At 44.7% G+C, this 12854-nt stretch overlaps 1 protein-coding gene across 2 annotated transcripts in view; it reads right to left on the reverse strand.

The window, feature by feature from the left end:
* Positions 1–12290, reverse strand: part of rnf151 (ring finger protein 151) — a 36554-nt gene extending 24264 nt beyond the window's left edge. Inside the window, exons 1-4 of one of the 2 annotated variants that reach the window (XM_086000395.1) lie at positions 12075–12290; positions 5732–5877; positions 3223–3319; positions 1307–1697 (exon numbers count right to left, since the gene is read on the reverse strand). In XM_086000395.1, coding sequence (XP_085856521.1) covers positions 1307–1697; positions 3223–3319; positions 5732–5877; positions 12075–12101 — 661 coding nt within the window. In that variant the 5' untranslated portion in view covers positions 12102–12290. The remainder of the gene's footprint in view (positions 1–1306; positions 1698–3222; positions 3320–5731; positions 5878–12074) is intronic. The other variant, XM_086000394.1, reaches the window with a different exon arrangement.
* Between the last annotated feature and the right edge of the window lie 564 nt (positions 12291–12854).

Raw genomic sequence — 12854 nt, forward strand, 5'->3', positions numbered from 1 at the left:
ATCTACCGTGCAGATAGAGGCCATTTCGGCCCATCGAGCCTGCACCAACACATATCCCACCCTATCCCCATAACCCCATGTATTTAATCCCCTAACACTAAGGGTCAATTTATCATAGCCAAATCAACCTAACCTGCACATCTTTGGACTGTGGGAGGAAACCGGAGCACCCGGAGAAAACCCACACAGACACTTCCCTGAAGGATATTAGTTGGGTTTTTACAAAAAAGCATCAGCTTTCATGGTCATTTCTCCTGGTCCCAGCCCACAGGTTACCAGGTTTATTGAATTCAATTTCACAACTAGGTCAGCATCATAACCACAGCATTACTGTACCCAACTGCAATCCAACAAAGGAAAGAGGAATTTCTGCAATCTCTCAGTCACTGACTTCTCATTAGATTACATAGCATCTTTCTTCTGCCCAGTTTTATACAGAACTCGGACCATTCAATCCTGGAGTGCCTTTATGCTTGGGAAGGCCATTCTAAGTAACTCTTGCAGCTGTTAAAGGTTGTGCAAGTCAGTCTTTGGGATTTTAGATGGAGGGGGTGGGGTGAGGAAATTTCCAAGCTACCAAAAATAGAGCATTTTTCCTCTCTGGCTAAAAGCTAGATTTTCCATCCTTGCCATTAGAATCTATGTAATTGAATTGCCACCAGATCAAGTGTAGAGAGTTAAGAAATAACAACAAAACGCTGGAAAAACTCAGCAGGCCAAGCAACATCCGTGGAGCGAGAAAGAGAGTCAACGTTTCGGGTCGAAACCCTTCTACAGAACGGAGAAAAAAAGGCAGGAAATGAAACAAAAGGCAGTTTGGGGGCTGGGAAATGGGGGAGGGGATGAAAGAAGAGACATTAAGAGATATTCAAGGTGAGCCGAGATAGTAATGGGACAGGTAAAGAAACAAACAATGGCTCTAGATGAAGTGTGAAATGCGCTGGCAGAGTGAAAGACAGCTGCCATGTGGGAGAGGAAAAAAACACAAACCAAAAGTGTGGATCAAACACGAGAAGGGAAACTGAAAGCAATGAAGATGAACAAGATTGAAGAGCCAAACGGAGATCCCGAAGAGAAGAACTTCTTCAAGGTGGGCATTAGAGTTTAAAATTGGATCATTGCTTTGAGAGCAATGCTGCCACCCCCCACCCCCACCTCTTTCTGTGACAAAGATCACTCGATAGCCAGATTTAAATTGAGACAGTACAATACACAAAATTGTAACTTGCGACTTGGATCTCGCTGCTATTCTGCAACGCTGCTCACAAGAGACTAATCTATTCTGCCTGGAGCCCTGATTACTCACCATTATCGTCACAGACACTGGATTCGGAAAACCGGAAGCGATTCTCTGCAGCCAAATTCTGCACAATCCCTTCGACTAGCTTGAGGCGGCGGTGCATCCTGCTCAAACGGCCTTTGAGAACAGTTATCTTTTCCTTGTATTTTCTCTTCACGTCCCTGTAACAGTTGTGCTCCTCCAGTTGATCCCGGGTAAGCTGGGCCCCGCATCCCATTCTGCATGGCTGGTTCCAGTGCTCACAAACTTGTTCATGGGTAGCAAGGTTCTTCTGAAACACTTCAGTGGTGCAGGCGTCATACCTGCACCTCACTACCCTAAATTCACAAGCAGTTATGTGGTTTGCGTACTGTTCAAGTGGAAAGGTGTCCCGGCAACCATAGACTCGGTTTTCACACTACATAATAGAAACAGAGAGCTGTTAGCATTTTAAGAACACTAGAGTTGTTAATGTTTTTTTTTTTAAGAAACCCAGTATAATAATCAGCCCAGAAAACCTGGACCTTAGGGGTACTAATATAGAAGAAAATCAAAATAATCACAACAGAATTAAAGGAAGTCTAGAACAATAACAAGAGCACAGTGATTGGAATCAACACCATCTTGAAAACACCTGCCAGGACTTGCACAAGTTTGGAAGACCTTTTGTACTGCAGAGAGAATGTCCAGCTTCAAAGTCCATACACTTCCAATTTCCATCCCTTCAATGTACATTTTTGGAATCTGATTTAGATGCAGATCGATTGCTTTCATGCAGAATGGTTTGTTGTCCCAGGGAAGGCACATCAGGCTGGATAACCAGGAACGACCTGACAGCTAACTTGGAGGACAAAGAACTTGGAGAATTTCAATTGTTTTAGAACAAAGAGGATCTAACAAAAGGGTCTAACTGGAATGTTTTGTTAATGGACAAAGAATCCTAGCTTCTGAGAACTTGCCTTTATATAGCACCTTTTACAACCTCAGGACATCCCAAAGTGCTTTACAGCCAATGAAGTACATTTGAGGTGTAGTCACTGTTAAAATGTAGGAAACACAGCAGCCAATTTGCCCATTTTGAGGGATAAATATTTGCCAGACACCAGGAGAACTTCCCTGCTTTACTTTGAATAGTGCATTGGGATCTTTTACAAACACCCGGGAGAGCAGATGGGGCCTCAGTTTAAAGTCTCATCTGAAAGACTGAACCTACGACCAGTGCAGCGCTCCTTCAGTACTGCGCCGAAGTGTCAGGCTAGATTATGTGCTCAAGTATTAGAAGTGGAGAGAGAGGCCGAAAGAAAAAAAACACAAGTGGGGAGAGGAGGAGAATTTTTTTTTAAATGGAGCGAGTTATGATGATCTGGAATGCACTGTCTAACAGGATGGTGTGAACAGATTCAATAGTAACTTTTAAAAGGGAATTGGATATATACTTAAAAAGGAAAAATCTGTAGGGCTGTGGGGAAAGAGCAGGGGAGTGGGACTAATTGGACAGTACTTTCAAAGAGCCGGCACAGGCACGGTGGGCCAAATGGCCTTCTGTGCTGCAATATTCTGAGAGATAGATTCTAAAATACTCTGATTTGCAGTTTGAAATGGTTAGCGATTCCTTTCTTCTCTTTCCAAATCAAAAGGCAGGCTGTAGACTTGTCCCTAAGCCCCTACAGTACAAACCAAATTTTGCAGGAAAGCTAGTTATCTACCATTTTTCCTTCTTGATTTGCCGCCCCCCCCCCCATAACATTTGGCAAATTTCCTCAGCATTTTTCCACCATTACTCAGAAGGCTGAAATGCAGCGCACGAGGAATCGTAGGACAGAAACCTACACCTTACCACTCCACAGTGCTGTACATTGGCGTCCTGAAGACAGGACAGATTTTAACTGCTAACCTTCCAGTTACACATACATAAATCAAAGCCTTCAATGCCCACAATTCACCTTCATGGTCAATCGACCAATCATGTTGTGGATCATAGGGATCACAGATCGAGCCACACTTTTCACCTTCTTCCTGCAATAAGGACATTCCTGCTTCCTAAAGAAAATGATATTACATTAAGCACAAGGAAATGCAGCTTTGTTCCTGAATATATTGTTACAATCACAATCTGGAAAATATTTTCACCAGTTGATCGCTCATTATTACACAGAACACCTGGAACTATTTATATATTTTGTAAAACAAATTTGGGGTTTCTGTATTAGAACTTATATGTATAAGCCACCAGTAAAGATTCAAATCCCTTCACATTTGTTTCCTAAAATATACTCTGCAATACATCCTAGTAACGTTTAAATACATACTTCATCCAGTCTTCACGATTGTATTGAATTATTTTGTAGGGACAAAAAAAAAATTCCTTCCCCCTCCTCCCACTAACCTTCCAATTTTCTCATCTTCTCCCTTCTCTCCTTAAACAGATCTCTGTTGGAAGAAGCAGCCCTCTACTGCCTCAGCCAGCTGGACATTCTTCCTACGTGAGCATTAGTAAGCTACTTGACCAGAAAGAGAAACAAACTGTACCCAGCTGAGTCTTCATCTATGCATTTTACAGCACGGGTTACTGGATAGCAATCAAATCAGTCAGTCAGTCAGAGACAACTTCTTTCTCCCTCTCCCCCATCCTGGGAGCATCGAGGCTAACTAGCACATCCAATGCCACCCCAGGTAAAATCAGCAAGCTCAGTGCAGACCATGGCCAAACAGGAGCTTACGCTCGGCATCACACACATCTACTGATCTACAGGAGGGGAAGCTGCTATGGGACTTAACTTACTGAGATACAACAATTATAATCAACTTTATTGTCATTGTTAGTGCACAAGTGCAGTACAACGAAATGTAGGCTTGCGGCTCCCGAGAGTGTACATTTAAACATTCAACATACATTTGGCTTGTAATACATTAACATAAACATAACCATAATAAAGTGCATTGGCAGATGTGCAGGCTTTAGAGTTTATTTGTGGAGTTCAGTAGGATGACAGCCCTGGGAAAGAAGCTGTTCCTAAATCTGGTCGTACGGGTGCGAATGCATCTGTAGCGTCTCCCAGATGGCAGGAGGGCGAACAGACTGTGGCTGGGGTGGGTAGGATCTTTGATGATGGTCCGTGACCTCCGTAAACAGCGTTTCTGGTATATGTGCTCTATGGTCGGTAGCCGGGTGCTGGTAATGCGTTGGGCAGTTTTGACTACCCGCTGCAGGGCTTTCCGGTCATAGTAGCTACAGCTGCCATACCATACTGTGATACAGTTCGTCAGGATGCTCTCTATTGTGCAGCGGTAAAAGTCAGAGAGGATCAGGGGTGACAGGTTACATCCCTTCAGCCTCCTTAGGAAATATAGGCGCTGCTGGGCCTTCTTCACCAGAGAGGAGGTATTGAGGGACCAGGAGAGGTCTTTTGTGATGTGGACTCGGAGGAACTTAAAAGCTGTCCACCCTTTCCACCACAGCCCCATGGATGCAATTAATTAATTAACGCAATTAAGTGGTTTTAAAGCAAATCCCTGTACTTCCAAAAAATTTGCTCAAGAATGAATGTGCATCTACTCCAAAATGTTGGTGAGGGGGCAGCACTACGTTAAAAGGGTATTCTTTAACTTTTGGAAGCTAGATTCAAGTTTAGTCCAGACATCATGAAATGTCTCTCTCTCTCTCTCTCTCTCTCTCTTTTGGAATAATCGAAAACCTGTTTTTAGTAGGAGAGACCACAGCACAGAATTGTCAATTTTTTATGAAGCTACAAGGACAGTTAGTTGAAGGAAAGAGAATCTCATACTGATATTTTCAGTGGATTACACCACAATATTAAGCAAAGTAGAGAGAATGGTACCATGCAGCATGTGGAAGTGTTTAATGTTGATGATGGATATGCCAAAGGGCAAAATGTTCCACAGTTGACTTCTCTTACTTTGATTAATCCCCAAAAATGTAACATTTTAGGCCGATTTTATTCTGATACTGTTTTTGTTTATGTGGGGCAGAAGGAAAGGGGGGGGGGGGGGAAAAGACTGTCACATAGAAAAATAGCCCCACAAATGCCAGTACAGTTAGCCATTTGGCGACTAGCTAATAGCAAGTACCATGCAACACACCTCTGGGTATCTGGAGGCTTCTTTCATCGTACACAATGTTAAACTACATGGGAGTTAAGCATATCCTGAAAATATTTCCACGTACTTCAACTTTAATTTAACATCGATGTGAGATGGATCAAAATTTATTGAAAAAAAGTTAAATTTTTTTTGAGAGAGAAAGCAACGTTTCAATATTTTCAACCAAAGTTCGACACAGATCCCCACTTTCAAGGTAGATTTCAAACAGAATTTCATACCAGTCTCCAGGTTTCGTCTTGTCCAAAGTTTACATGTATGCACTCCATTGAAATACATCAGGAACTATGTATGTATGTATTTATTAAGAAGTTATTAGCAAGTAGTCTTTACCTTGCAAGCCATTTCACAATGCAGCTATTGCAGAAGACATGCTGGCAGCCGAGTTCCACGGGACCTTTGAGCACACCGTGACAGATGTTACAGATGAATTCGGGGTCTGGGGCATTTACAAACAGCTCAATATCATATCCAGAATCCTAATTAAGAAAAACACAAATAGAAAGTTGCATTTCCTAGATTCTATCCCAACCTGTACTTTGAAGAGGGAGTTAAGGAAGGAACAGAGGAGGAGAAAAATAGGTGGTGTGTTATATTTAAATAGGAGGGGAAAGTGGGGAACTTGCAATCTCACATAAAGAAAGTGGCAGGGAATTTGCTGCTTCTAACTGTCCCCCTCCATTAACACTAAATGAAGGGCCTATCACATACAGTACAGTTCAAGTGTTTTCTTCCTCAATACCTTTTTCTTGTGTGAGCATTTTGATGTGCACCGGGTGGGATCCTTGCCTTTTTAATGTAGAAACAGGATTGTGGCTGCCTTGAAGATGTATGGGAGACTGTCTCCGACAAATAGTGGAGAGGAGTGAGCTCCAGGTTTAGAGCCTTGTAAAACTTCAGAGGACAGTCATCAGGTCAAGTCTTTCCCAGGTTGGGGGCTTTTCACTGTGAGCTGGAGCTCACTAGCTGAGATTAGAGCATTGAAAAACTATGCGCTCTCCGGGAAGGGACAGCTTGGAAAGATATTGTACAGTTTCATGCCCAGACTAAGCTTGAATTCCTGGGCACCAATTACAACACACTTGGGGAACCACCAACGTCATCCTCCGCGATCATATCATCACCTTCACCTCCATCATAAGAACATAATAAATAGGAGCAGGAATAGGCCATTCGGCCCTTTGAGCCTACTCCGCCATTCAATAAGATCATGGCTGATCTTCTACCTCAACTCCACCTTCCCGCACTATCCCCATATCCCTAGAGTCCCTTAGTATCCAAAAATCTATCGATCTCTGTCTTGAATATACTGAACGACTGAGCATCCACAGCCCTCTGGGGCAGAGAATTCCAAAGATTCACAACCCTTTGAGTGAAGAAATTTCCCCTCATCTCAGTCCAGAACCCTTATTCTGAGACTGTGGCACATCTGTGAAGATGCAGAGTAGTGAAAAAATTCCATTTGTCGCAGTAAGCTCAGCGGTGAGGTTACTATCAGTCATTTAATTGCTGTAATAGTACAGTAATGTATTTGTAGATGCAGTGTATGCGAGGAGCTTTCCTAGCTCATTGGCTTGTTTGTAGCACAGTGATACACTGCAGGAGCTTTTCCACAACCACTTGTAACATGCTATTGAGTTCCCCTCTAGCCTCTATCAGAGCCACTCCAGAGATTTGGGATTCTCACTCATATTTTGTTCCAGGTCTCTCAAGTAAGCAACCATTATGCCTATTTTGAGTAGATCAGTAAGGGTAACAAGTCCCCAGGACCAGATGGTTTCCATCCCAGGGTTTTAAAGGAAGTAGGTGAGCACATTGCAGATACCCTAACTATAGTTCCAAAGTTCTCTCGATTCAGGAACCATCCCTTTAGATTCTAAATTGCACGTGTCATTCCGCTTTTTAAGAATGGCAAGAGGGGGAAACCAGGGAATTATAGACCAGTTAGCCTAACATCTGTTGTCAGGAAATTACTAGAATCTATAATTAAGGATAGGGTGACTGAACACCTCGAAAATTTTCAGTTGATCAGAGAGCCAGCATGAATTTGTGAAAGGTAGGTCATGCCTGACAAACTTGATTGAATTTTTTTGAAAAGGTGACTAAAGTAGTGGACAGGGGAATGTCTATGGATGTTATTTATATGGACTTCCAGAAGGCATTTGATTAAGTCCCACATAAGAGACTGTTGACTAAGGTCGAAGCCCATGGAATTGCAGGCAAATTATTGACCTGGTTAGGAAACTGGCTGAGGGACAGGAGATAGAGTGTAGGGATAATGGGCAGATACTTCAATTGGCAGAATGTAACTAGTGGTATCCCGCAGAATTCACAGTACTTATTAGCGACTTAGATAATGGCATAGAAAGCCATATATCCAAATTTGCCGATGACACAAAGATAGGCGGCATTGTAGGCAGTATAGATGAAAGCATAAAATTACAAAGGGCTATCGATAGATTAAGTGAATGGGCAAAACTGTGGCAAATGGATTTCAATGTAGGCAAAGGTGAGGTCACCCACTTTGGACCTAAATGGTGAAAAGCTAAAAACAGTGGAGGTCCAAATAGACTTGGGGAGCCAAGTACTGTATGTGGATCATTAAAATGTCATGAACAGGTACAGAAAATAATCAAAAAGGCTAATGGAACGCTGGCCTTTATAGCTAGAGGACTAGAATACAAGGGGGTCAAAGGTATGCTACAGCTGTACAAAGCCCTGGTCAGACCACACCTGGAGTACGGTGAGCAGTTCTGGGCACCACACCTTAGGGTGGATATATTGGCCTTGGAGGGAGTGCAGCGTAGGTTTACCAGAATGGTAATAGTGGTTAGCACTGTTGCCTCACAGCAACAGGGACCCGGGTTTGAATCCGGCCTCGGGCGACTGTGTGTGGAGTTTGCACATTCTCCCCGTGTTTGCGTGGGTTTCCTCCGGGTGCTCCGGTTTCCTCCCACAGTCCAAAGATGTGCAGGTTAGGTTGATTGGCTATGATAAATTGATCCTTTGTGTTAGGGGGGTTAAATATGTGGGATATGTGTTGGTGTTGGTGTAGGGGTTACGGGGATCGGGTGGGATATGTGTCGGTGCAGGCTCGATGGGCCGAAATGGCCTCTATCTGCACTGTGAGGTTTCTGTGATTTCTGTGAATGATACCCGGACTCCAAGGGTTAAATTACAAGGAGAGATTACACAAATTAGGGTTGTATTCCCTAGAATTTAGAAGGTTAAGGGATGATCTGATTGAAGTTTTCAAGATATTAAAGAACAGATAGGGTAATTGGGGAAACTATTTCCGCTGGTTGGGGATTCTAGGACTAGGGGGCAGAGTCTAAAATTTAGCACCAGACCTTTCAGGAGTGAAATTAGGAAACACTTCTACACACAAAGGGTGGTAGAAGTTTGGAACTCTCTTCCGCAAACAGTAAGTGATGCTAGATCAATTGTTAATTTTAAATCAGAGATTGATAGATTTTTGTTAACCAAAGGTATTAAGGGATATGGGCCAAAGGCGGGTATATGGAGTTAGGCCGCAGATCAGCCATGATCTCATTGAATGGCGGACCAGGCTCGAGGGGCTAAATGGCCTACTTCTGTTCCTATGCACCCTCTCCAGGGCCATTCAGGCATGGACAAGACGACAGAAAAGTGGCAGGCAGCAAGAACGACCTCACCGCAGGCTGAGCTCATCCTGCATCTGTGAATGAACCAGAATGCCTCTTGATGGAGGCGATGGTGATTTGTGAGATTCTTGTGGACTGCTTTGATGGTTTCCCACAATAGTGCAGAGTCCCTGCAGCTCAGCTTTGCAGCAGGCAGGTTTAGCAGGAAAGAATGAATAGAAGCTCGGAGGTCATCAAGCAAGACTGGGTTGAGGTGCCAGAATCTGGATGGTGAAGGAATCATGATCTTCACCACACGTCAATTACAAGAGAAATGCAGGGAATAGCACCAACCGCTGTACATGGCCTTCTTTGATCTCACAAAGGCCTTCGACACGGTCAACCGTGAGGGATTATGGAGTGTCCTCCTCAAATTCGGCTGCCCTCAAAAGTTTGTCACTATCCTCCGCCTGCTTCACGACAACATGCAAGCCGTGATCCTAACCAACGGTTCCACCACAGACCCAATTCACGTACGAACCGGGGTCAAGCAAGGCTGTGCCATCGCACCAACGCTCTTCTCGATCTTCCTTGCTGCAATGCTCCATCTCACCCTCAGTAAGCTCCCCACTGGAGTGGAACTAATTTACAGAAGAAACAGGAAACTGTTCAACTTCCGTCGCCTCCAGTCCAGATCCAAGGTCGTCCCATCTTCTGTCATCGAATTACAGTATGCAGATGACGCTTGCATCTGCGCTCACTCAGAGGTCAAACTCCAAACCATCGTCAACACCTTCACAGAAGTGTACGAGAGCATGGGCCTTACACTAAACAGCTGTAAGAAAAAGGTCCTCTACCAACCTGCCCCCACCACACAGTACTGCCCCCCGATTATCAAAATCCATGACAAGGCCTTGGACAACGTGGACCACTTTCCATACCTCGGGAGCCTACTGTCAACAAGGGCAGACGTCGACAATGAAGTCCAACACCACCTTCAGTGTGCCAGTGCAGCCTTCGGTCGCATGAGGAAGAGAGTGTTTGAAGACCAGGACCTCAAACCCGGCACTAAGCTCATGGTCTACAGAGCAGCAGTGATACACACCCTGCTGTATGCCTCAGAGACATGGACCATGTACAGCAGGCACCTCAAAGCACTGGAGAGGTACCACCAACGCTGCCTCCGCAAGATCCTGCAAATCCATTGGCAGGATAGGCACACCAACGTCAGTGTTCTTGCTCAGGCCAACATCCCCAGCATCGAAGCTTTGACCACGCTCGATCAGCTCCAATGGACGGGTCACATTGTATGCATGCCCGATAGAGACTCCCAAAACAAGCACTCTACTCGGAGCTCCGGCAAGGCAAGAGAGCCCCATGTGGGCAGAGGAAACGCTTCAAGGACACCCTCAAAGCCTCCTTGAAAAAGTGTAATATCCCCACTGACACCTGGGAATCCCTGGCCCAAGACCGCACAAAGTGGAGGAGAAGCATTCGGGAAGGCGCCGAACACCTCGAGTCTCTTCGCCGGGAGCAAGTGGAAGCCAAGCGCAAGGAGCGCACGTCAACCCAAGCACCCCACCCACCTGCCCCTTCAACCACCGTCTGCCCCACCTGTGACAGAGACTGTAGGTCCCGCATTGGACTAACCAGTCACCTGAGAACTCATTTTTAATGTGGAAGCAAGTCATCCTCAGTTCCGAGGGACTGCTTAAGAAGGCGGTGAAGGAAGGGTTATTAGCTGGGGCGAGTGGGAGTGCAATTGGTGCATGGTCTGCAATGGCTTTTGGGCCGGTGTCACAGTTTGTGACTCAGTTGGCTGTTCTAAAATTATTTTCAGGCTACCTGTAAACAATGCCTCCCATACTTTCCTCAACACTTACTATCCCCTAACGGCAATCAAACCAATTTGCAAGTCGACACTTGGACCTTCTGTTGCTACCAGAGATCGATGCCTCCCACAGTTGTGTCAGGGCCGTGTGTGTAAATCAACTTTCCTTCCCATTACTTAAATCTAAACATGGCAATTAATAAAATGCACATGGCAACACAGAGCGCACCACTGGGAAACAAACTGTTAAGACATCACATTGCAGTAAAGTACAACAGGAACAAAATGGCAAACAACATAAAAAAGCAGAGATGAAAAGGCAACTCTGATGACAGCAGTCACATGACATGGAGATGATCAGAGTTTTTTTTCTCCCCCCTTGAGCAACATCATGGAAGATCAGTTAATTTTAATAATAAATGAACAGGAAGTTTGCTCAGATTGAGAGAGAAGTTCGGTCCTGTATTCTTGCATAAAAATACCTGAATTCAAAAATAAATTCAAAACAGTTGGGGTGTTTTTTTTTTTTTGGGAGGTGCCAAGGATTGAGCCCTGGACCTCACGCATACAAAGTGGATGACCCGCCACTGAGTTACATCCCTAATCGCCAAACAACCTCTCCCACCACAAAACTATCCATCCCATTACAAAACTTTACAGGCCTGTTCCAGTTCCTTTAGCTCCCAAAAATATTTTGAAAAGCCCTGGAAAAGAGGGGTAATAAAGCAGCAATGGGGGACATACAGGATGGGGTGGGGAGGCTGGGGGGGACATACAGGATGGGGTGGAGGCTGGGGGGGGGGGGGGGTGACATACAGGATGGGGTGGGGAGGCTGGGGGGTGACATACAGGATGGGGTGTGAAGGCTGGGGGGACATACAGGATGGGGTGTGAAGGCTGGGGGGACATACAGGATGGGGTGGGGACATACAGGATGGGGTGGGAAGGCTGGGGAGACATACAGGATGGGGTGGGTGTGTAGGCCTCTGGAGCCGCTCCCTAGACAAAGTTCTACCACTGACAGTTAACATAAACCGGGTTGGTGGTGACCGACAATAAACTCGCTCATTTACACACCACCGGCCTCATTAAGAAGTCGAAAAATGTTATTCAATTACGGGCAGAGGCAGGGAGCATGAGTTTCACCGAACGCAACCAATGAATGACCAAGACCAGACAGACACCTAATCTTTGATGCTGTGATTTTTAATCCCTATTCGACACAGTTCAAACAGCCCTTTACCTGCACTTGTTCCTCAGCCCGCTCCATGCTGCTCCCGGCTCAGCCGCCGACCGTCAACCCCTTAGAAGAGTATCCTTCGTCTGCCCAATCAGATCGTCACCACCCAACCTCCAATCACATCTCCGGCTGTCTGCTTGACCTGTTGCAAGGCGTGTTTCTGTGACAAAATCCCTCCCAGGAAAGCGGCCAAACCTTTTGCCTCTGGACACTTGACCATAGTCTGTAAACCAAATTTTAATTTGATTTATTAAGGTTTAGTTGAACTTTTGTTTATTTACAGTTGATCTGGTTTAAGTTTTAAATTTTGGTTCAAATAAAAAGAGGACCATAGTCTGTAAACCAAATTTTAATTTGATTTGTTAAGATTTAGTTGAACTTTTGTTTATTTACAGTCGAATTGTTTTTTTTGGGGTTCAAATAAAAAGAGGACCATAGTCTGTTGTGATGCTGATCTGGAGGATGGGTTTTGTACTATATGTAAAAAAAAACACAATATAGAAGCCCGTGGAGTGCACTGAAATGATAATGAGTGAATGGAATTGGATTCTAAAGAGCTGAGTTGAAAAGGCCTGCGGTGAATGCACTGAACTGTGATGGATTGCACTGGAAACATACTGCAGTGAAAGGCACTATATATTTTTTTTAAGGCACCTTATTTAAAATTAGTTCTTCCTTCTTTGGAACATGGGAACAGGAGTAGGCCATTCAGCCCCGCGAGCCTGTCCCGCCATTCAATTAGATCATGGCAGATCTGTATCTTAACTCCATTTACCTGCCTTG

This window comes from Somniosus microcephalus, chromosome 11 (genome assembly GCF_052327205.1).
Source record: "Somniosus microcephalus isolate GS21.2 chromosome 11, FLI_Smic_1.0, whole genome shotgun sequence".
NCBI lineage: Eukaryota > Metazoa > Chordata > Chondrichthyes > Squaliformes > Somniosidae > Somniosus > Somniosus microcephalus.